Here is a 22,557-nt window from a genome sequence, read left to right as displayed (position 1 = left end):
GAATCCCACAGTGCAGAGGAGGAGGGAAGTACTGATTACCAAGTTCTCAGGGTAGCGATTTGTACCTTATTTACTCCTCCCATCAACCTGTGAGGTTAAAAACAGGGCAAGAAGGTAATAGAAAGGAGAACCATAAAATCAGTCTTTTGTAGGCATCTCTCACTCGCATGCATTCACGTCATTGCCTCACTTTCCCAGCAACGTGGGAAAAGTATCCAGGTGAGGGTCTGCGGCTCCAAGAAAGGTGATACAGGGGCCAAGGTCACATGAAAGATGAAAGTAGGGTGGGACAATTAAAGAGGGTCTGGATGGTAGAGAAACCCCTACACCAGGGTGTCCCCAGCTGTGCCTTGTTTCAAGCAATGTTCTGTGAAAGAAACAGATGCTAGTAAAAGTATTTCTTCTAAATCATTAAAATATTAATAGTCACATGCCAGTTATGAATGTCCCCACCACATTCAAGCCTCAGGAAATGCTAGATTTCTTTTCTTTTTTTATTTATCTCCAAGATACCGCTCTCAAAGTTGGTGAGATGTCCAGGGTCAGTTATTGCTGGGGTTTCCTGACTTTCTCCACTTGTTCCTTCTGGTTCTGGGAAATGAAGAAGGACCTGATGCTTATTCCATGATGATGATACTTATTTCTCTTGCTCCTTCCTCATGCTCAGGATACTGCCGATGGGCTTTGCTGGCCACTCACCTGGCAGTTCTGGGCAGCTGGAGAATCACTCCTCACCGTAGCTTTCTCCACCGACCACAAGCCCAGCCATAAAGATCTTTGCTTTTCTCCCAGGACCACGGTCATAGTGGTTGTGTCCACGGTAGTTGCCTTCCATGCCTACAACCCCATCTGAGTACCTGTCACCCTGGGGGCTTTATCAAACGCTCTTGAAATCAAACCCCATCTCTTCTCCCAGTTGTGGAAATTCAAAACCCCCAAATACAAGGCTACTCCTCCTGTCTTGAACCTGAAGCAAAAAAACCTTCATCCCATTCCTGAGACAATCCAGTCTAACTGCCCTTCTTGTACCTGACCTCCCTAATGAAGATAAGGATGGGGGAGAGAAAGGATTGGCATCAGGGCACAAACTCTCTCTCTCTCTCTCTCTCTCTCTCTCTCTCTCTCTCTCTCTCTCTCTCACACACACACACACACACACACACATTGTCAATTCCCCAGTGGAAAAGGGAGAATACAAAGTATCCTGGCCTTCCTTCCAATACCTAGGCAGAAAAAATTATCTTTTTTACTCTTTTTTGCTGATGCTTCTTCAAATAAAACAGAAAAAGAAATTATCAGATAATTGCTACATTAAATTCATACTATATCAACAGTGCTTGTTTAAAAAATACTAAATACACTTGTATCACTGACTCATTAATATGCAATAATTTCACTCTTGGGGCAAGGCAGGATATCCTCAAGAACTCCAGATATTCAGAGATGACGTCACCTGACTCACAAAAGCATGCCTTTCAGTCTCCTCAGCAGTAATGGAAGCGCTGACCAGTGCACCACAGTGATGGACGGTGTGACTGTCACCCATCCCTGCTAAGTGTCCTGTCTTATCATCTATAAATGTATTTTCAATATCATCCCGTAGTTATTGAATATCAAACACTTACAATTTTCCAATGTGAATCAACCCCTGAAAGATGGAATTTTCTCGTGAGGCCATTTCTGCTGCCTATTTGAAGCCAAACATACAAGTCATTAAGTCAGACAATTGCTAAACTGATCTTGATTGAATCCCCAGTTTGTGCCAAATTCTGTTCTGGGATGCAGGAAATAAATCGGCCGTGGTCTCTGTCTTCGTGGAGATTACAGCCTATCACAAAGACAGACGTTTAACAAACGTACCTACAGGTGTGGTGGGTGCTACAAAGGGGAAATGCAGGATGCAGTTGGCAAGGTCAGGACTAGGGTGAGCGAAGGAGGTGCCTGGGGTTCAGCATTTAAGGAGACCCTTGCGCAGTCTTGAGAGTGAGTGCCTCCTTATATGTTGCACCCTGGGCACCCCCACTTCCTCTTCCTCGTCCTGGCCATGGCAATCAGAAAGGTCAAAGTGGAAGGAGAAACACTCCAGGTGAAGGGAAAGGCTTTAGCGTAATATTCCATGGTAGTGATTATTTGCTGCATCTTCGGCCACTCAGCATCTGAACCCCTTTCCATCTGGGAACCATTCTCCATTCTTTGGGTCTTGATGGAAAAGAGGGCTGACTTCCCACTGTAGAAAGCACTAAAGGCAAATATTTTGGGTGCCACCTTGGGTGTTAGCAGGCAGGCACACAACCCAGACTCAGCCAACTGGGAGCTCAAAAAAAACTTTGAATAATAGAGGACTAAATCCAAACCACAGGGCAAGTGGAGAAAATACTCACACGGTGGCCCACAGACAGAGCCACCACAGGAGCAGTTCAGGCGAGAGTCCAGGTGTGGTGCTGGTGTCCAGTGCCAGGATGGCAGTGCTGGTGGTGGGATCCTGGTAGATTATTTCTGCTGCCCACTCCCCCTTAGTCCTTCCAAGTCCACTTGTCTAGACTTCCAGTCAGTTCTATGAGCTATATGTTATCCTTTCAAGAAATGCCCTTTCTGCTGAAGTTGGTCTCTGATGAATGCTAACCATTACATCCAGTAAAATTTAAGGTGTTTCATCGTCAAATATGTCGAGAAAAGCCACATTTTTAAAAGTTTATTTATTTTTAAATTTATTTGGGGGGGAGGTAATTAGGTTTACTTGTTTATTTACTTTTAGAGGAGGTACTGCGGATTGAACCCAGGACCTTGTGTATGCTAAGCATACACTCTACCAATTGAGCTATACACTCCCTACAAGGGTAACATTTAAATTTAAAGCCTGAACACCTGTGGCCATTGGCATTGTTGGTGTGAGTGTTGACCTCAGTGATGAGTGATTAAGGAGGACCAGTACCTGCCCAAAGTTAAGGTCATGACTGGGGCAAGTATATTCCTGGTTCAGGCTTGGCCAGGGCTGGGGTGTGGGAGCTGGGGTTAATTGCAAATGAGTACAAAGGAAATATGGGGGACGATGGAAATGTTTTGAAACCAAAAATCAATGAACTGTATCGCTTAGCATGGGCATGGGTAAACTTTATATGAAATTTAAATATCAATAAAAAAATTTTTTTAACTATATACAAAAAGGAAAACTTGCTAGGGTGGAAAACAAAAAGTCTCGATCTTAGAGCTCTAATGAGTTCACCATGTCCCTGGCAAAAATTAATTTAATGTTACTCTGTCTTCAACTTGTCTTGGTAACAGTTTTATTTTTATGATAAAAGTTGTCTAAGAAATGTGATCTTATCCACCCAGGAAAAGAAAGCCAAACAGATTACTCACAAAGGAAGAGCAATCACACTGAACCCAAGCTTCCCCTGTGCAAAAGTAAATGTCATAATAATGAAAGGAAGAAATTTTTACAGAATTTCAATAGGTCAAATGGAGCTCTCAGAATTACATGCTAAGCTGTAGCTCTTATCAAGGCAATAGAAAAATAACCAAGAGTGCTTACTTGATGTAAAAAAAGAGGTAGTTGACAGTTGATTCCTCTGAATAGGAAACCACATGCGTTTCAGATGGAGTTTGATTTGTAAATGATACTTCCCCCCAGTACCTCATAGAAACACATCAATTGCAAATATGAAGCCTCAAGTTCACTTGCCTTCAGTGACTGGCAGGTCAGGCAAGTAACACAAATGAAGGGGGAAGGCCAGGTGTACCACCATGGTCTGCCACAGTCATCATTTGGGGGGTTTTAGTGCTGCTCCTGATACTGAACTTCTGCACCAGGAAAACTTTAGGGAGTGGTGAGGACTATGGCAAACTGGAGAAGGTTCCAGAAGATTGACACTTTTCAAGAATGAGTAACCGTGTTGCTGGGCCTTTTAATTTTTTTTTTTTAATCAGATTACTTAGATTTTTATATTAAAAATCTTCAGTTTACTGATCTGAAAATAAAGAATTTGTCCAGGAAAAAAAATTTAAGGCCTGGAGGATGGGACAAAAACAACTACATAGATATCAGAGGAAGGGCTTTCTTAGGCGGAAGGAATGGCATTCACAAGGCCCTAAGGCAGGAAAGAGCTTGTTGACATGAAGGAACAGAAAGGAGGCTAGAGTGACCTGTGAGGATGAAGGAAGACGCCACAGAGGTGAGCAAAGCCAGGTCAGGCAAAGTCTCACAGGCCATGGAAGGGGGTCTGGATTTTACTGTTAGGGAAACGGGAAGCCATAGTTTGGTGTTAAACCAAGCAGTGACAGGACATGATTTACCTTTTGGCTGCTGTATTGAAAATTAGAGGATTAAACAAGAAACCAGTTAGGAGACTACTGTAGAAATTCAGATTAAGGTAACAGTGGCTTGAACTAGATGGAAAAGCATGGATGGTCTTGAGATATATTTTGAAGGTAGAGCCACAGGACTTGTTGATAAATTGAATGGAATGTTGCCAAGTAAGGAACCAAGGATGACCTCTTGGTTTGGAGCAACTGGGTCTGTGTTGTTACTATTTACTGAAAAGGGAAATAAGAGGGTAGTTTGGCGAAGTGAGGTCCCCAACAATAGTCCCATTCTGGGTACTTTAGGCATCCAAATGGAGATGTCACTTGAGGAGGCAGATCTATCAGTCTAGAAGTTTAAGAAAGTCTGGGGTTGGAGATATGAATTTGGAAGTGATCTGCACATGGAAGGTATTCAAAGCACCCAGTGGGGGGAAAAATAGAGAGAAAAGAGCCCAGAAACAAGCCCTGGTGACCGGGAAGGAGGGAAGGAGGAGCCTATCTAGAAGACTGAAAAGAAATTGTCCAGCCAATTAAAGGAAAATTAAAAGTCTGGTAACTTAGAAGTCAAGAGAAGAAAGCATTTCAATATGACGTAGTGGCCCCTCTGTCAACTGCTCAGAAGTCAATGAAAAGAAAATCGGTGTGCCTCTACTGAGCTTGGCAACACTGGAGATAGTTAATGACCTTTACAAGACAGGTTTCAATGGCAAGGTTAAAGCCAAACTGAACTGAGTTGAAAACTGGATGGGAAATGAGAAACTAGAGAAGTGAAGGCAGACAACATTTTGAGAAATTTTTCTTTAAAGAATTGCAAAGAAATGGGGCATAGTCCAGAGAGGGAGGCGGGATTAAGGGATGTTTTGTTTTAAGATGGGAGGTACTAGAACTTTGTATAATGATAGAAATGGTCCAGTAGAGAGGGAGAGAGTGAAGAGAATAATTGAAGAAGAAGTCCCTGAGTAAGGGAGAAAGGAGGGATGTGGACAAGAGCAAGGGTTGGTCTCTCAGGAGTAGGCACCATTGTTCCATCATAAACCAAAGGAAGACAGGAGGTGTAGGACCAGGGGAAAGAATATGTAGACTTAGTAAAGAGAAGATGAAGGAATTGTTTCAGTTTTCTCAAAATATGAATCAAGGAGTAATATTTTAGAGAGAAGAAGTAATCGAAAATTGAGGAGACAGGATAAAGCATGGAATAGTGACTTCAAAGAGTAAGAAATCAAGCTTCCTAGAAGAAACAAGAGATCAGGTGGAGAAATATTGAGGGCTATTTGAGGTTTGAGGCCCTGAGTTTCCCATGCAATCGATGAGGCCAGCTAGATAGTTTTCTCCTAGAAAAATCAGCTGCTAAAGCATACATATGGAGAAGCCAAGCAAGCGGTCGCATTCCACCAGATTGGGAATTTAACAGGCAGCTTGGAACATGGGCGTTGAGATTTTCTGCAGAAGAATTGTTACAGGGCTAAATCATGATATCCAGCCTGAGTACAGGGGGAAGTGGAGTCAGGAGGTTGAGATGAGAGGTTGAGTGAAAAAGTAATGAAATCAATGGCTTCATTTACTTTTAAGAGTGATTCAATCTGGCAAGTAGGAGTTGGGACAAATTGGGGAAGGAGGATCTATAATTTTTTACAGGCAGGGTATTTCTATACAGGGTCTAAAAGGAGAAAATTGGGGTGGGGGTCAGATCAATCTAGATTCAACTCACATTTATTGGAATCAAATGTATGCTAGACTCTGTACTGGGCACTTTCCTGTTTCATTTAATTCTCATGATAACCCTGTACTTTGGGTAGGATAAGTCCTTGTTTTGGAGATGATAAAATAAAACAGAAGGGAATTAAATGGTTTGCCTAGGCTGAGACCAGGTTCACTGTTCTCATATTGAAGGGACTAGATAGTAGACAGGTGACTCCAAACAGAACTTTCCAACTCAGGATAAAGAATCAAGTTCTCTTTGATTAGTCAGATAAGTAACAATGGGTTGGGAACACTTGGGGCTGTGACCCAAATCATGGAGCTGGATACAGTAAAACCCCTGTTGTCTCAGTTCAGGACCAGTCCTGGAAAAGTACCAACTAGCAGTTCAATATCATGCAGCCCTGACAAGGGGGAGAGAAAAGAGATGAAGCATGAATCTACACGGGGCCTGATACCAACTGTCTCAAGGGTGAATTCCACAATCCTGGAGTCTCTAACAGGACAAAACTGCAAGTGTTATCAGGGGAGAGTTGCAGCCTTTGGTGTGAAAGTAGAGAAGGAGAACCAGCAGGCTAAGAACAGATTCTTGCGTTCATCGCAGGTCCTTCCTTGCCTCCTTGACTTCCCCTAAAATACCCTAAGATGGAGCCCCAGGGCCTGCCTCAGCCTTACATCTCTAGACTGTAATGCTACACTGTCCAATATAGTGACCACTAGCCACATTAGCTATATAAATTTAAGTGTAGATAAAATGAAAAATTCAGTTCCCCAGGCACACAAGCCACACTTCAAGTGCTTAACAGCCAGAAGTGGCTAGTAGTTACTATATTGGACAACAAGGTAGAACAATTCTACTGTTGCAAAAAGTTCTATTGGCAGTGCTGGCCTAGAAAACAAAGATCAAATGGATAGAATGAACATTCCTTATTTACACCATCTGGGAGCAGCTGTGGGCCAGCAGACTAGGAGCTATGTATAAGACTGCAGTTATGACCACCTACTAGTCCATCCTGTTCTCCCTAATACCCATGTGCACCCTTCTTCCTTAATTATTTCTTTTATTATTTATTTATTATATATATGTATATAATATTTCTAAATATAATATAACTGGGTAGAACTGCCAGGCACAAACAGGGTAGAGTCAAGAATGATTTCACAGAACCGTAGGGTCCAATGATGATAGACTCAACTTTGGATGAGGTGTCAGGCCACAGAAGTTTATGCCAATCTTCCAGATGCATTTGAGGATTTACCCTTTTTCTCAGGTACGTACTTGGGATCTACACAGCACATAGTCTCATCCCTGCATAATACATAGAACAGTTCATTCTCTTCACACTTTGTTCTGCAGCTTCCCAGCTTACTCCAACACTTCATGGCTGAAATTTAAAAAAAGAAGGAGAGGGCAGGTCAGTCTTGAAGTAAGCAGAGGTCTGGGGAAGGGGGAGGTCAAAGCCCCGTAGAAGAAACAGTAATAAGGGAAATTAGGAGGCACATGAGAAGCCCCCACAAGACATCCTCCGGGTTTAAGGGAGATTATAGGCACTATCTTTTCTTTTCCCACTTGTGTCCCCAGGAACAGTCCCGAAGTTCTCCCCACTCCATGGCCTGGGACCTGCTAGGCAGCTTCCCCTCCCTGGCCAGCTCCCTCTGGGCAGGCAAGAGGGGATCCTCTCTCCAGGGTTTCATCTCCCGCATATTATAAGGTACACAGGTGCTCAGGTATTAATCCTTTCCCTTTGCCTTTGGGAACCTTTTTCTGACCCTATCAACAAAAGAGGACAGGAATCTGAAATACACCCATCAGGACATCCTCAAGTCTTCTTGAGTATCTGTAAAACTCTTCTCCACAACATCCCAGGGCTTTTTACTGGTCTTCACAAGCCAAGATAATTAGGAATCATTGCTCTGGGGAACCTACAACCTAAAGTAGCACAGATACATTGAGAGTGGAATCCGAATCCTCAATCAGAAATTCAGGAACCATTTCTATAGAGGCAACAATCGATCAAAATTCAAATTCCCCCAAGGAATGTTCTTGGAAAAGCTCCCATTTCCCCTATAGTCTATGTCCAGGTCTGTCTCCTCCATGTACCCTCCTGCCACTCCATTATCATATTCAGCTTCACCAGAGCCAACCAGAAAGAGGTTAGAGTGGTCACCCAATGACACTAGAAAAATCAGTACTAGGGAATGCGAACGTCCCCTTGGCTGGAGAGCTATCCAAAGGCCATTCTCCCAGCCCAAGCTGTTAGAGCTCCCAGAGTTTCCTGAATATGCATCAGGTTCCCTGACCCACTCTCCCTTGGGAGAGATCCTGGTTACCTGGGGTGACCTGGGCCAGGAGCAGGGTAACAGTCAAAATCAGAAGAAGGAATTTCATGAATGATGAGGGCTCAGGTAGAGATAGGAGGCTTCTAGGCTGGCAAGACAGACAGAGGTCTCCATTCTGGGCAGTCCAGACTGGTATTTATTGCCCCAGGGAGCGTGGCAGAGCCATGATCAGTGAACCAGCAAGGGAACAGTCATCTACAATTAGGTAGACAAGTAATCAACCACACTGGTTGAATGGCTGTTGGACACACCACCCTCCTCTGCGCTTCCAGGGGAGGCCAGGAGATGGGGAAGAGAAGTTAAAGAGAAGACACAGTCTTGCCTTTGAAGAGTTTTATAATGTAACTGGGGAGCCAAGAAGGGGGAAATGCTTTTACTATTTTTTAATTTTTTTAAGTTTTATTTTTCATACAATTTTAAAAGGTTACCTTCCATTTACAGTTATTACAGAATGTTGGCTATATTCCCAGTGTTGTACAATACAGCCTTGAGCCTGTCTTATACCCAGTAGTCTGTGCCTCCACTCCCCCACCCCTGTATTGCCCCTCCCCACCCTCCCCACCTGTAAACATTAGCTTGTTCTCTGTATCTCTGAGTCCGCTTCTTTTTTGTTATAGTTACTAGTTTGCTGTATTTTTTTAGATCCTACATATAAGTGACATCATGCAGTAAGTGTCTTTCCATGTCTGATTTATTTCATTTAGTATAATGCCCTCCTAGTCCATCCACGTTGCTACAAATAGCAAATTTTCATTCTTTTTTACGGCTGAGTGGTATTTAGTGTGTACACACACTGCCTCTTTTTTTATCCATTCACCTGTGATAGATGCTTAGGTTGCTTGCATATCTTGGCAATTGTAAATAATGCTGCTATGAACATTGGGGTGCATAGATTTTTTTGAATTAATATTTTTGGTTTTTTTCAGATGTATAGCCAGGAGTGGAATTGCTAGGTCATATGGTAGGTGATTTTTTTTTTTACTTTATTATTATTTTTTTAATTGGGGGAAGGTAATTAGGTTTGTTTTTTTTTTTTTTAATGGAGGTACTGGGGATTGAACCCAGGACCCTGTGCATGCTAAGCATGCACTCTACCACTGAGCTGTACCCTCCCACTGTGGTAGTTCTGTTTTTAATTTTTTGAGACAATTCGTAGTGTTTTCTACAGTAGCCGCACCAATTTACATTCCCACCACCAGTGTACAAGGGCTCCCTTTTCTCTACATCCTTGCCAACATTTGTTATTTATGTTCTTTTTGATGATAGCCATTCTGACAGGTGTGAGGTGTTATCCCATGGCTTTAATTTGCATTTCCCTGATGATTAGTGATGCTGAGCATCTTTTCCTGTGCCTGTTGGCCATCTATATGTCTTCTTTGGAGAAATGTCTATTTAGATCTTCTGCCCATGTTTTTGCCTGGGTTATTTGGTTTGTTTGTTTTTTTTAATTGAATTGTATGAGCTGTTGTATATTCTAAAAATTAAGCCTTTGTCAGTCTCATTGTTTACATTTTCTCCCAATCTGTAAGTCGTCTTTTCATTTCGTTTAGCTTCACAAGCTAAAAAGGAACTCCCCCACACCTGAGCCATAGACAGTCATCTCCATCTCTGGGGTGTCCGCCATTCTTAAGCTTCAGCATCTCCACTTCCTCATTTCTGCTGAAACCAACTATTTTGCCGTGGCTCTCATTCAAAGCTCTCCAAGTAAATAATCTGACTGGGGAAAAAGGATCTGATTCATTAGCTAATAGAGAGAAACCACTGTAAAAGGATAGGAAACAATATAACTACCTCCCTTGCTGATATCTACAAATCTGAGCTTTTCTGTTTTGCCAAGCGTGAAGTCATATACACTTGATGAGTGAGGTGAATGCCTATAAAGTAAGAAAAGAAAAGGAGCAAAGAAAATTATGCAAGCAGAGCGGGGGTGGGGGGGAAATGAGTAGATTAGAGATAATCTCTGTGGGAATGTGTGCTTTCCAGACAAGGTTGCAGGAAGTCCACTGATGAATGGATTTTGCTGTGAAATATGCAGGAGCCCAAAGTCCCCATGCTGAAGGTGTAATCAGAAACCTGGCCCTGAGGCCAATCCGATGTGCTTGATCCCTTTAAAAAGGCTCCTGCAGTGCTGCGGTCCTTCACTCCACACTATTTACCTCTCCCTGAGCCTGAAGTGGGTCCTACTGCTTTCTCTAGCCTCGTGCAAGACAAGGTGGTGTCTGAGATTCAGAAAACTCTGCATCTGTCTCCTGCCTGGCCGTTGACTCTTGTTTTGACCCAGTGTGGACCATAAGCCTCCCCAGTAGGAGTGTGCCTAGCCTAGAAAACGAACTTCCTTATGCATCCAGTGGAGTCATTACATCTTGCCTGGGACCCTTCCCATTCCTTTTTCAGATTTCTGCCACCAACCCCTGGTTTTTCCCTGCTTCTTGCATCAAAGGAAAGTGAATACCTCTATATTTCACTTCTTTATAGTTTTTAGGGGCAGGAGATATTGGAGGGAAGTGGGGAAAGAAAATGATACTAACTGATTCAAATAAGGCTTGGAGATTTACTGACTTTCTATTACATTCCAACTCTGGCTTCTGGTGCTAAATGTGATTAGCAATGGCAATGGGTGAGCTGGGTTTTTTGGGGTTTTTGTGAAGTTACTTGAAGTGATGTTTGACAGTCTCTCATCAGAGGCTGTGTGGGGTAATGAAAACATAAGCTTTGAAGACACACATATCTGGGTTCAAATTTTGCCACTTATTAGCCATGTGACTTTGAACAAGCCAATTAATGTCTCTGAACCTCAGTTTTGTCCTCTCTAATAAGGAGACAATATTACTGACCTCAGAGGTTTACCATGAAGATTAAATGAGGTAATACTTGTAAAGCACACAGAGCAGTGCCTGGCCTGCAGGAAGCCCCTGATGTTATTAACTATGAATTTTCACCTTCCTTGATTTCTTGGAGCATTTGACAGTTAACTTCTTTCCTCCCTAAATCTCCCCTGGCTCTCCTTCCTTGTCAACATAGTCAATATTCAATTTAAAAAAAAAAAAAAGGACAAGGATTGTCAGTGATTCAGAGATCTCTCTGCTTACTATGCTTTTTCAAATCAAGGTTGAAGTTTTCAAAACTTTGGGTCTCAGGTCTAAGACTCAGAGTGCTTACTCAGAATCCAAGCTCAAGGACAGATCTCACCCTCTGTGTCTGGAGTGTATACAATGTAATTCTGTTCGAGCTCTAGTGAAAGATGGTAAGGAAGGTTCCCAGCATTTTATCAGGGAGTGTTTCCAAGCTTATCCCTGCTCCTAGCACTCATTGTTCCACCCAGGATGTCTTCCCTAGCTTCTTATCTTTACTGTTACCTAAACTTTTCAAGACGTTGCTCTTTCTTTCAATACTTCATTTCATTGTCTTCTTTCCCAGGAACCAACCACTGATCTCACCATGTCAGGTGATGTTTTCATCCCTCCTAGAATGTCCTCGTTTAATTGCCCCCATCTGAAACTACTCAGGCCATCTTGAGTTTCTTGTGGACTGCAGACTGAGGTGCTAGGGAGGTAGTGGAGGAAGAAGTGTCTAAGAGGGTTCCCGTCCTCCTGTCTTCAGGAAAAGGAAAGCAAGCGTTTATAAATGAACTCCATGTCCTTTCAAAACCACTCAAGAAATGTTTGCGAAATAAATTGAATCTTGATTAAGCATATACTACATATTGGGCTTTCTACTGAGCATAAGAAATATGGAGCAGTATAGGATACTGTCCCTAACAGCCAAGTATATTAGGATAAAGTAGGTTATGATGCAGTAACCCAAAAAAAGAATCTTGGTGGCTTATAAGAACAAAAGTTTAGAGGAAGGAGTCAAGACGGTGGAGTAGAAAGACTCACAGCTCGCCCTCTCCCACAAATACACCGAGAATTACATCTACAAACCCACTGAATTGCACAGAACACCTACTGAACTCTGGCAGAACGTCTCTAGCTTCAAAATACAGGAGGATATTCACAAAATCCGATAAACAACAAGTTTATACTGTACAGCACAGGGAACTATATTCAATATCTCATAGCAACTTGTGTTTAAAAAGAATTTGAAACGAATATATGTATGTTCCTATATGGCTGAAGTATTGTGCTGTACACCAGAAACTGACACATTGTAAACTGACTATACCTCAACAAAAATATTTTTTAAAAAAAGAACAAAGGTTTAATTTACACTGATGCTGCATATCCATTGCTGGTTTGTTAGAGACGCTGCTCCATATCTTCTCACTGTGGATCACAGACTGATTCGCTAGCCACCAGTTGTTGCTAATCACCATGGCAGAGAGAATGAGAGCTGTGGACAGCCTTGAAGTGGTTGTTATATGCCCTGACCTTGGAAGTAATGTATAGTTCATAACTCACTGCCTACAATGGTGGCATGGCCCCATCCAACCACAAGAAGACCAAGAAGTGAATCCTACCATGAGCCTAGAATGCAGAAAGCCAGAAACATGGGGGCAGTCAACAAAGGGCAGGATGGTTAGGGAAGTCTTCATGAAGCTCTTTCTCCAAGTCGTGAAGGAAGATAGATTTCACGGGAACGGTGAAGAAGAGGAGGGCATGAGACAGTATTCCAGGTAGGGGAGCCGTGCGAACAGAGGAATGGTGGCAGGAATGCTTGTGAGCCATTTGGAGACAATGAAAATACTGCATGATTACAGCTACGGCCAGGAGTTCATGCACCATGTAATGTTGGAGAATTGCATAGTGATAAGATTTTTAAAGTCCTTGAGTGCAAATCTAAAATACTTAGACTGGGTTTTCAAGTCAAAATCAGAGAACTGAGAGGCTAAGAAGGTAGGGATCTGGTCTCTTCCTTCTCAGTTCCCACTTTAAGCTGAGCAGCTTCATTTTGATCTGTTTGATATATTGAGTTCCATCTAGGTTTTTGTTTTTAAAATCTTTCTACAAGTTGTTAGGACAGTAAATCTTAAAAGTTCTCTTCAAAAATTACAGGCCAACATCTTTGATGGATATAGATGCAAAAATCCTCAACAAAATATTAGCAAACTGCATTCAACAGTATATATAAAAAGTATATATGATAAAGTGGGGTTGCAAGGATGATTCAATATCTCCATATCAATCAGTGTGATAACACTACATTAACAAAACAAAGAAAAAAATCACATGATCATCTCAATAGATGCAGAAAAACTATTTGACAAAATTCAACATCCATTCACGATAAAAATTCTCACCAAAGTTTATATAGAGGGACCATATCTCAACATAATAAAGCCCATTTATGACAAACCCACAGCTAACATCATACTCAATGGTGAAAAGCTGAAAGATTTTCCTCTAAAATCAGAAACAAGACAAGGAGGTCCACTCTCACCACTTCTATTTATTATAATGTTGGAAGCCCTAGCCACAGCACCCAGACAAGAAAGATAAAAGGCATCCAAATTGGAGGGGAAGAAGTAAAATTGTCACTACTTGCAGATGACATGATATTATATATAGAAAACCCTAAAGTCTCCACCAAAAAACTATTAGAACTAATAATGAATTAGACAAAGTTGCAGGATATAAGATTAATATACAGAATAATATCTGTTACTTTTCTATACACTAATAATGAATTATCAGAAAGAAAAAGCAAGAAAACAATCCTACTTAAAATCACATCAAAAGAACAAAATATCTAGGAATAAACTTAACCAAGGAGCTGAAAGGCCAATGCCTGAAAACTATAAAACATTAATGAAGGATATTGAAGGTGAGACAAAGAAATCAAAAGCTATCCTGTGTTCATGGATTGGAAGAAATAATATTGTTAAAATGTTACCTAGCACATAGTAGGTCCAGTTTCCTCTCCAATATATTCTTCCTTGCCCACGCCTTTCACTGGAGTTTGATTGGGTATACTAAGAGACAAACACAGAAGTCAGCCAAAGGTGTTTTAATAAAACTGAGGAATCTGCTGAGGTCAAGCTCAGGGCAGGGTTATCTTCATTTTTGTGTCCTCGGGCTTCAAGTATGAATTGGCTTTGGTGATACATTTGGCAGGAACTTGGGCTTCACACAGCACAGTTTACCACTCATGCAGAAAACATAGACTTTTTCATTCTTGGAACATTTCTCACGACAGGAGCCATGAAGATTCCAGCATTTTTCAGTGCTGCCTAATACAAAGAGGAAAAAAAAAAAGAAGAAGAAGAAGAAGGGAGTCAGCATCAGTTCTATGGGGAAATAATTCCTGGCTTGAGAGGACCAATAGCCAACCAAAAAAAAATAAAAAACTGTTGAAACTGGGAGAGTCATCTCTAGATTTATAGAACAGTGATATGATACAGTCTCATATCATTTCTGGACACCTCATCCTAATCCCAGCCCTTCTAGAATGTTCTTTCTCACAAGTTCAGTGGGTTATGATGGTTAGGAACATGGACTGTTGGAACTCATAAAGCTGGATTTGAAATCTGTCTACACCACAAGCCAAATGGAAGACCTCTAGCAGATTACTTCCCTTCTCAGATCATCAATTTTCTCTTTCCTAAAAAGAAGATACAGCACTTGCTTCAGAGACTTCTTGTCAGGATTAAATGAAATAGTGTTTAAAAACCACAAGCATTAAATAAATTCAGATATGACATGACAGGTCCTCAGAATTATAAATTTTAAAAAATCATTTCATAAGTAAAGATTAAACTAGAAGGAAGACATGATCAAATAAATGCAACAGATAATGGCTTAAAAGAAATATACAGAGTGGTAAAGAGAATGTTTCAATCAAAAGGAAAGAGAGAAAAAGGAATCAATAGAAAGTTACAAATATTCATGACAGGTAAAAGAAATCCAACACACAAATAATAGGAACTACGAAAGATGAAAACAAAAGCAAGGGAACAGAACAAATACTACAAAGTATGTCCAATAAATTTTCCTAAAATAGAAAAAGATTTGAAACATGTATGGCAAGAGTATACAACATACCTGAAAATATTCATCCAAGACAAGACATATTCTAGTAAAATTATTGAACATCAAAGAGAAAAAATGCTTTGGGCATTTAGGTCCAAAAAATACAAGGTGATATAAAGGAAAGAAAATTAAACCATACTCAGATTTTTTTGAAGTATTGTTGATTTACAATGTTTCACATGTACAGCAAAGTGATTCAGGTAGATAGGTAGATGATAGATAGACAGATAGATAGATAGATAGATAGATAGACAGACAGACAGACAGATAGATAGATAGACAGACACAGATATTCTTTTTTAGATTCTTTTCCATTATAAGTTATTACAAGATATTGAATATAGTTCCTTGTGCTGTACAGTAGGTAGGTCCTTGTTTATTATACTTAGACTTTTTGATAGCATTGCTTTATGTCAGGAAAAAAATGGTGTCACATATTTAAGATACTCAAGGAAAGAAAAAATAAGCAAACAATGTTACATCCAGCAAAACTGACTCCCCCCCCCAAAAAGGACAAAACCAAACTGGTATCCACATACTGAAACGTAAGAAATATTGTTCCCATGAGCCTCCTTAAGAATCTAATAGGAAAAGAGCTTTAGACAACAAAATTAGAGGGGCATTGACACAGGACTAATAATGATCATTACTTACAGAATTATAATTAAATCAGGTTTAAAAGGAGGGAGCAGAGAATGTAATGGCTATATTTTCTGAAATAGACATACAGTACAATGAAAAATGGGAGAATGTTTAAAGCATATGCGGAAATTTTAACTAGTTTGAGTAATCATGTTATTTTGGTGGTATTGGTATTATTTTACTAAAGCTATTGTGTATGTGATGAGGGAGAAATCAAATGAGTAATTGTGGGATATTCTAATTCTATCATCTGATGAACCTAAAAACATTCTGTCATAATAGGAGCTAAACTGAAGAGATTCCCATTGGTCAAGAATAGGAAAATTTGTGCTTCAGTGGGGATATTTCAATAGATTGGACTTGTGGCTTAGAATCATGAGTTCAAGATAATACTTGAGAAAAGCTAATTGCCCAGCCTCAGAGGCTGCCGGAAAATGAATTCATTGTCTCGCAAACTGATGAGCAAAGATAGAGTCCAGCATTTGCCCTGCCCCTCCTCTCTGAACCCTCTAAACCCCAAGGTAATAACCAAATAGTAGATGAAGAGAAGCATCTCTTTTATAAGTAGTTCAGCCAATAAATGAATGTTCTTCCCAACATACCTGCACAGCTACCCCTTCACTTTTTTCCAGCCTTTGTTCAAGTGTCAGCTTTTCAGTGATCATTCCCTTACATCTTTTATCAAATTGCACATCCACATCCCCCTAATGCTTGTTAGCCCCTTCCCTGCTTACTCTACTCATTGCCTCCTCCCAGAGAGTGTAAGTTCCAAGAGGACAGAGGTCTTGGTTGGTTGTTTGGTTGATTGGTTGGTTGGACAGCCCTCTATCTCCAGCACCTATCGCAAGGCCTGACACATGGAATACACTCAACAACATTTATTGAATAAATGAATTATTTAACTAAGTAATGACATATCCACAAGCCCCTAAATCCAGCTGCCATCATGGGAAGAAGAAGGGGAGAGGATGAAAGGAGAAACACTGAAAGACTAAACAATTGCTCAAGGCAGAATGAATCAATCTATTTTAAACCAGAAAAGGTGGATACAATTATTTCCTGAGTTAATGTACAGTCCCTCTGCCCCTTCCAGCCTCTGACTTTCTTACCAGCAGGATGAAAGTCCCTGGGAAAGCTCCAATGAGTTACAAAAAGCAGAGAAGCTACATTTGTTGCACACTAACATTTCAGTGTAGTCAATGTTGACCCCTCAACCTAAGATATTATTTCAAAATGAAAAGTGAGTAAATTGGAACTCAAGAGCAGCCAAGCGGCTTGCTGGGGTTCACAGAGCTATTATGTGATGGAGTAGGTTCTCACCCAGGATTGAGAGGTTCTTCCCTCCTCCCCAGCTGAATGTTGTTTCATGCATGTGTCTACCATGAGCTGACACAAGGTATGAGTCCAGAGTATTCTCAATCCCCACCCCCACGTCCCGACCCCATGGAAAGGTTAGAGAGATGTCTAGAGGGTGGAGGGGGTGGAAGCTTCTGTCAGATGAGAAGGAGGATGGTGCTAGCACCTTGAGCTGGGCAAATTTGATGAAGGCCCTTCTCTCCTTAAAAATTTCTATGGCTCCGGCATAGGGGTTGACAGAGATCGGCAGCACTCATTCTGAGATTCTGTCTCACTTAAGACAGGTGTGAATAGTGCAAAATCCAAGTGATTTCAGGGACATTGTGAGAAAAGCTCACTATTGCCTCCCTTCTTTCCTGCTTCCCATCCCTCCCCATACTCCTCCTCACACACCAGACCTCCTACCCTTGACCCCTACAGCTGACAAAAGAAACGAAGTCTGGGGGCACTGAGGGGAAAGTCTGGAGGTTACACCTGCTGCCTAAGATCTGGCACCTGCTATTGGCGAAGATGAATGTTTGGCAGTTCCCCTTTTATGGGGGTTTAAAAGACAACAAGGCTACATTTGCTGCACACCAAAATTTCAGTGTGTTTAATGTTGATCTCTCAACTTGATTTATTATTTAAAATTGATAAATCAATCAGCTGAAATTCAGAGGAGCCAAGTAGTTTGCTAGGAAGGCTACAGAGCTAGTAAATGGTGGGACAGGGTCTAGCCCAGGATTTGGGGGCTTATATTTCTTGCTCACATAGTGTTGCACATTGCCGCCTGCCAGACTATCCTCCCAATCCCTGGAGAGCCCCCAACCAAGATCTACTCTCCATCCCTCCAACGCTCCCCTGAAAAGGTCTAGGTTACCTGGAATGACCTGGGACAAGAGCACCAGCGCAGCCAAAGTTAGCAAGAATGGCTTCATGACTTCAGGTAGCCCAAGGACTCTCAGCTCTAGCGAGGTGATAAGCAAATGAAGAAGAGCTCGGGACTCTCTGCTCCCTCTTATCAACTGGGACACATGTCACTTAGATGTGCTCTCAGCTGCCCACGGGTACAGTGGGCCCTGGAACAGCCTGCCTCCCTCAGCCTTCTCAGTTACTATCCCGATGTCCCCACATCCACAGTTGGATCATGCATCCCTGAACCGATAAGCCTCCCTTCAGCTCCCTCCACCTTTTAGGAAACAGTGGAGAGAAATCATACAAGCTAGAGGGATTTTTTTTTAAATAGATGATCTTGTCATAACTCAATCTAAAACCCTCCAAGACTCCACATTCCACACTAAAAAAACCATATGGCCTTTACTATGTCCTATAAAGCCCTACATCATCTGTTCTAGAGATTCACTCTTACCGTGGTTTTAATGTAAGTTGAGCAAACTCCTTTCTTCAAATGTAATTTTCCAATCTGGAAGTGGAGGAGTAGAGAAGGGAAAATATTCATTCAGACCTTGGAAAGAGCCTGTCTAATTATTATTATTACTTTGAGACAAATGAAAACAAAAACACAACTTTCCAAAATCTCTGGGAAGCAGCAAAAGCACTTCTAAGAGGGAAGTTTATTTGTATTGATACTAACCTACCTCAAGAAATAAGAAAAATAACAAATAAAAAACCTAACCTACAATCTAAAGGAAGTAGGAAAAGAAGAACAAAGCCCAAATCAGCAGACATAAAGAAATAATATAGATCAGAGATATAAACAGAGACAAAAAATGATAGACAAGATCAATGAAATCAAGAGGTTTGTTTTTTTTTTAAGCAAGAAGCAAAATTGGTAAGCATTAGCTAGGCTCATTAAGGAAAAAAAGAAAAGAAAAGAAAAGAGAGGACCCAAATAAACAAAATAAGAAATGAAAGAGGGGAAATAACAACCAATATCACAGAGATACAAAAATCATAAGAAAACACTACAAACAGTTATATGGTAACAAACTGGACAGCCTAGAAGAAATGGACAAATTTGCAGAAAGAGAAAACTTACCAAGACTGAGTCAAGAATAGATAATTTGAACAGACTGATGACTAGTAATGAATTTGAATTCATGATAAAAATACTCTTAGCAAACAGAAGTCCAGGACTTGACAGCTTCACAAGGAAATTCTACCAAACATATAAGGAAGAGCTAATGCAAATGAGAACTACAATGAGGTATCACCTCACACCAGTCAAAATGACCATCATTAAGAAGTCCACAAATAATAAATGCTGGAGAGGGGTGAAGAAAAGGGAATCCCCCTACATTGTTGAAGGGAATGTAGTTTGGTGCAGCCACTATGGAAAACATCATGGAAATTCCTTAAAGAACTAAAGATAGATTTACCATATGGTCCAGCCATCCCACTCCTGGGCATATATCTAAAGAAAACTCTAATTCAAAAAGATACATGCACCCTAATGTCATAGCAACGCTATTTACAATAGTGAAGACATGGAAGCAACCTAAATGTCCATCCACAGATGATTGAATAAAGAAGTTGTGGTATATATACATATATACAATGGAATACTACTCGGCCATAAAAAATAATGAAATAATGCCATTTGCAACAACATGGAAGGACTAGAGATGACCATATTAAGTGAAGTTAGGTCAGACAGAGAAAGACAAGTATTATATGGTAGCACTTATATGTGAAATCTTAAAAAATGATACAAATGAACTTATTTGCAAAACAGAAACAGACTCACAGACGTAGAAAACAAACTTACAGTTACCAAAGGGGAAAAGGAGGGAGGAAGGATAAATTAGAGGTCTGGGATTAGCAGATACAAACTACTATATATAAAACAGATAAGCAACAAGGTTACTACATTCAATATCTTGTATAATGTTCTATATAATATTCTATAATGAAATATATATATATATATATGTGTATAACTTATACACTATGCTGTACACCAGAAACTAACACTTTGTTGGTCACCTGTGCTTCAATAAAAGAAAAAGAGCTAATATCTATCCTTCTCAAACTATTCCCAAAAAAATCGAAGAGAAGGGAGCACTCCCAAATTCATTCCATGAGGTCACCATTACCCTGATACCAAAAATAAACAAAGACACAACAAAAGAAGAAAATTACAGGTCAATATCTTTGATCACTATAGATGCAAAAATTCTCAACAAATATTAGCAAAATGAGTTCAACAATACGTAAAAAGGATCATACACATGATCAAGGGGGGCTAATTCCAGGGATGCAAGAATGGTTCAATATTCACAAATCAATTAATATGATATTCCACACTTGCAAAAGGAAGTATAAAAGTCACATGATAATCTCAATAAATGCAGAAAGAGTATCTGAAAAAGTTTAACATCAGTTCATGAGAAAAATTCTCATCAAAGTTGGTATAGAGGGAACATATCTCAACATAATTAAGGCCATTTATAACAAACCCACAGCTAACATCATACTTAATGGTGAAAAGCTTTTTCTCTAAAATCAGAAACAAGACAAGAAAGCCCACTCTCACCACGTCTATTTATTATAGTGCTGGAAGTCCCAGCCACAGCACTCAGACAAGAAGAAGAGATAAAAAGCATCCAGATTGGAAGGGAAGAAGTAAAATTGTTACTATTTGCAGATGACATGATACTATATATAGAAAGCCCAAAAGTTTTTATTCTTGCTGTATGAAACCAGAGTGATTTGTAGCCCTATGTAAATACCAAGGATTTTTCCCTTTTAAATGGCCCGGGATTGGGTGGTTTTCTAATACATACCATGGTAATTATTGAGCTGAAGGCTTGAGGATCCTTTGCAGGTGTCTGGAGGGCTCTCTCTGAGCACCTCTACCTTCTCTAATGTTGTGATCCGCTTTGATCTCACTGGATTCCCCGTTCTGTTCTCTACAACACTGGGAGATGTTAGAGAACATCTAGAGATGATCATACTAAGTGAAGTAAGTTAGTCAGCGTGTGATCTATCCTGGAGAACAGTCCATGGGCACTTGAGAAGAATGTGTATTCTGCTATTTTGGAATTGAATGTTCTATAGATATCTATTAAGTCCAACAGGTCTAATATGTCATTTAAAACTACTGTTTCCTGTTGATTGTCTATCTGGATGACCTGTCCATTGATGTAAGTGGGGCACTAAACTCTCTTACTGTTATTGTATTATTTTCAAGCTCTCCCTTTGTGTCTGCTAATATTTGCTTTATATATTCAGGTGCTCCTATATTAGGTGCATATATTTTAATAAATGTTATATCCTCTTCTTGTATTGATGCCTTTATCATTGTATAATGCCCTTCTACCAAGTCCTGGAATTGAAGTTGCTGGATAGCAGGACATGCACAGTTTAAAGACTTTGGGTATTGGCAAACACACTCCAAAAGAGGTTGCACCAGCTTGCATTTCCATGATCAAGACCTTACTCTTTCCCTATATCCTACAAATTCTGGAATTATTAATGGAACAGTATTCTTGCCAATTTGGAGAAATGATACCTCACTGTCATTTGAATTCTTTTTTTTTTTTTTTGGATTCCTGGTTCAATTGGGAAGTTGGCCCTCCTGACTCACCACGGACAGGCTATGATGTCTGAGGTGTGCTCAGAGGTGCACACGTTCCAGAATCTTCCCCAGCTCCCCTGTCCCCTGTAACTAAGACAGCTTATGTGGTTACACCTATTCTGGGGTCTTCAGGAGGATAACAAAGGCTTTAAAACCAGAGCAAAGCACACCTGAAACTAACATCATCAATCAACTACACTTCAATAAAAAAATAAGAGTAAAAAAAATTACCACAAAGTTGGTGGCTTAAAAGCAAAATTAGTACACTGATTATGCAAGGAGCTGGCCCAGAGACAGACTGTGATTTTGCAAGAGCCACACAGTGTATTCGGGAATTGGGGTCAAGGGATAGGACCTCCGACCTAACTGTTTCAAAGACTTGGTGACAGAAGAAGTCAACCCAGACAACCCTCAGGTGCAAATCCAATTACCTTGCCCTGTTTCGATGTTTAAAACATAAACTGCTTCATTCTTTCACTTTTTATGTCATTTCAGCACCTAGAGAACTATATATGATACATTCCCTACTGCCCGTCTGCCCCAAATACTTGATTGAAGAGATGGAGGCCCAGGGGAAAAAGCGATTCTCCCAAAATCACACAGAATGTTAGTCGCAGAGTCAGGACAAGATATGTTCAGCTCTGCCTCTCCCACCCTCAATACCCAAATCCTCTGTATATCCCGGCATTTTAAACAGTAGGGTCTCTTCTCTAAGGGAGGAATGAATCCAAC

The 22,557-nt window shown here is 40.6% G+C and overlaps 1 protein-coding gene across 1 annotated transcript; it reads right to left on the bottom strand.

The window, feature by feature from the left end:
- Positions 1-7,224: 7,224 nt before the first annotated feature.
- On the bottom strand, positions 7,225-8,389 carry DEFB121 (defensin beta 121). The gene is made up of 2 exons (XM_031434448.1): positions 8,332-8,389; positions 7,225-7,385 (listed from the first exon to the last, which is right to left on the bottom strand). Exons 1-2 carry the CDS (start codon positions 8,387-8,389, stop codon positions 7,225-7,227), a joined length of 219 nt encoding a protein of 72 aa, XP_031290308.1.
- Positions 8,390-22,557: the final 14,168 nt, after the last annotated feature.

Source organism: Camelus dromedarius, chromosome 18 (genome assembly GCF_036321535.1).
Source record: "Camelus dromedarius isolate mCamDro1 chromosome 18, mCamDro1.pat, whole genome shotgun sequence".
NCBI classification, from domain to species: domain Eukaryota; kingdom Metazoa; phylum Chordata; class Mammalia; order Artiodactyla; family Camelidae; genus Camelus; species Camelus dromedarius.
Note: the sequence above shows the minus strand (reverse complement) of the source record. Positions and strands in the feature narration are given on the sequence as shown.

What these genes read in the sequence shown, in the direction of transcription:
- DEFB121 (XM_031434448.1), bottom strand. Translation starts at nt 8,389, where the DNA reads ATGAAATTCCTTCTTCTGATTTTGACTGTTACCCTGCTCCTGGCCCAG. An exon ending in CCTGGCCCAGGTCACCCCAG is followed by an intron (nt 7,386 to 8,331) that starts GTAACCAGGATC and finishes TTTAAATTTCAG; the next exon opens with CCATGAAGTGTTGGAGTAAG.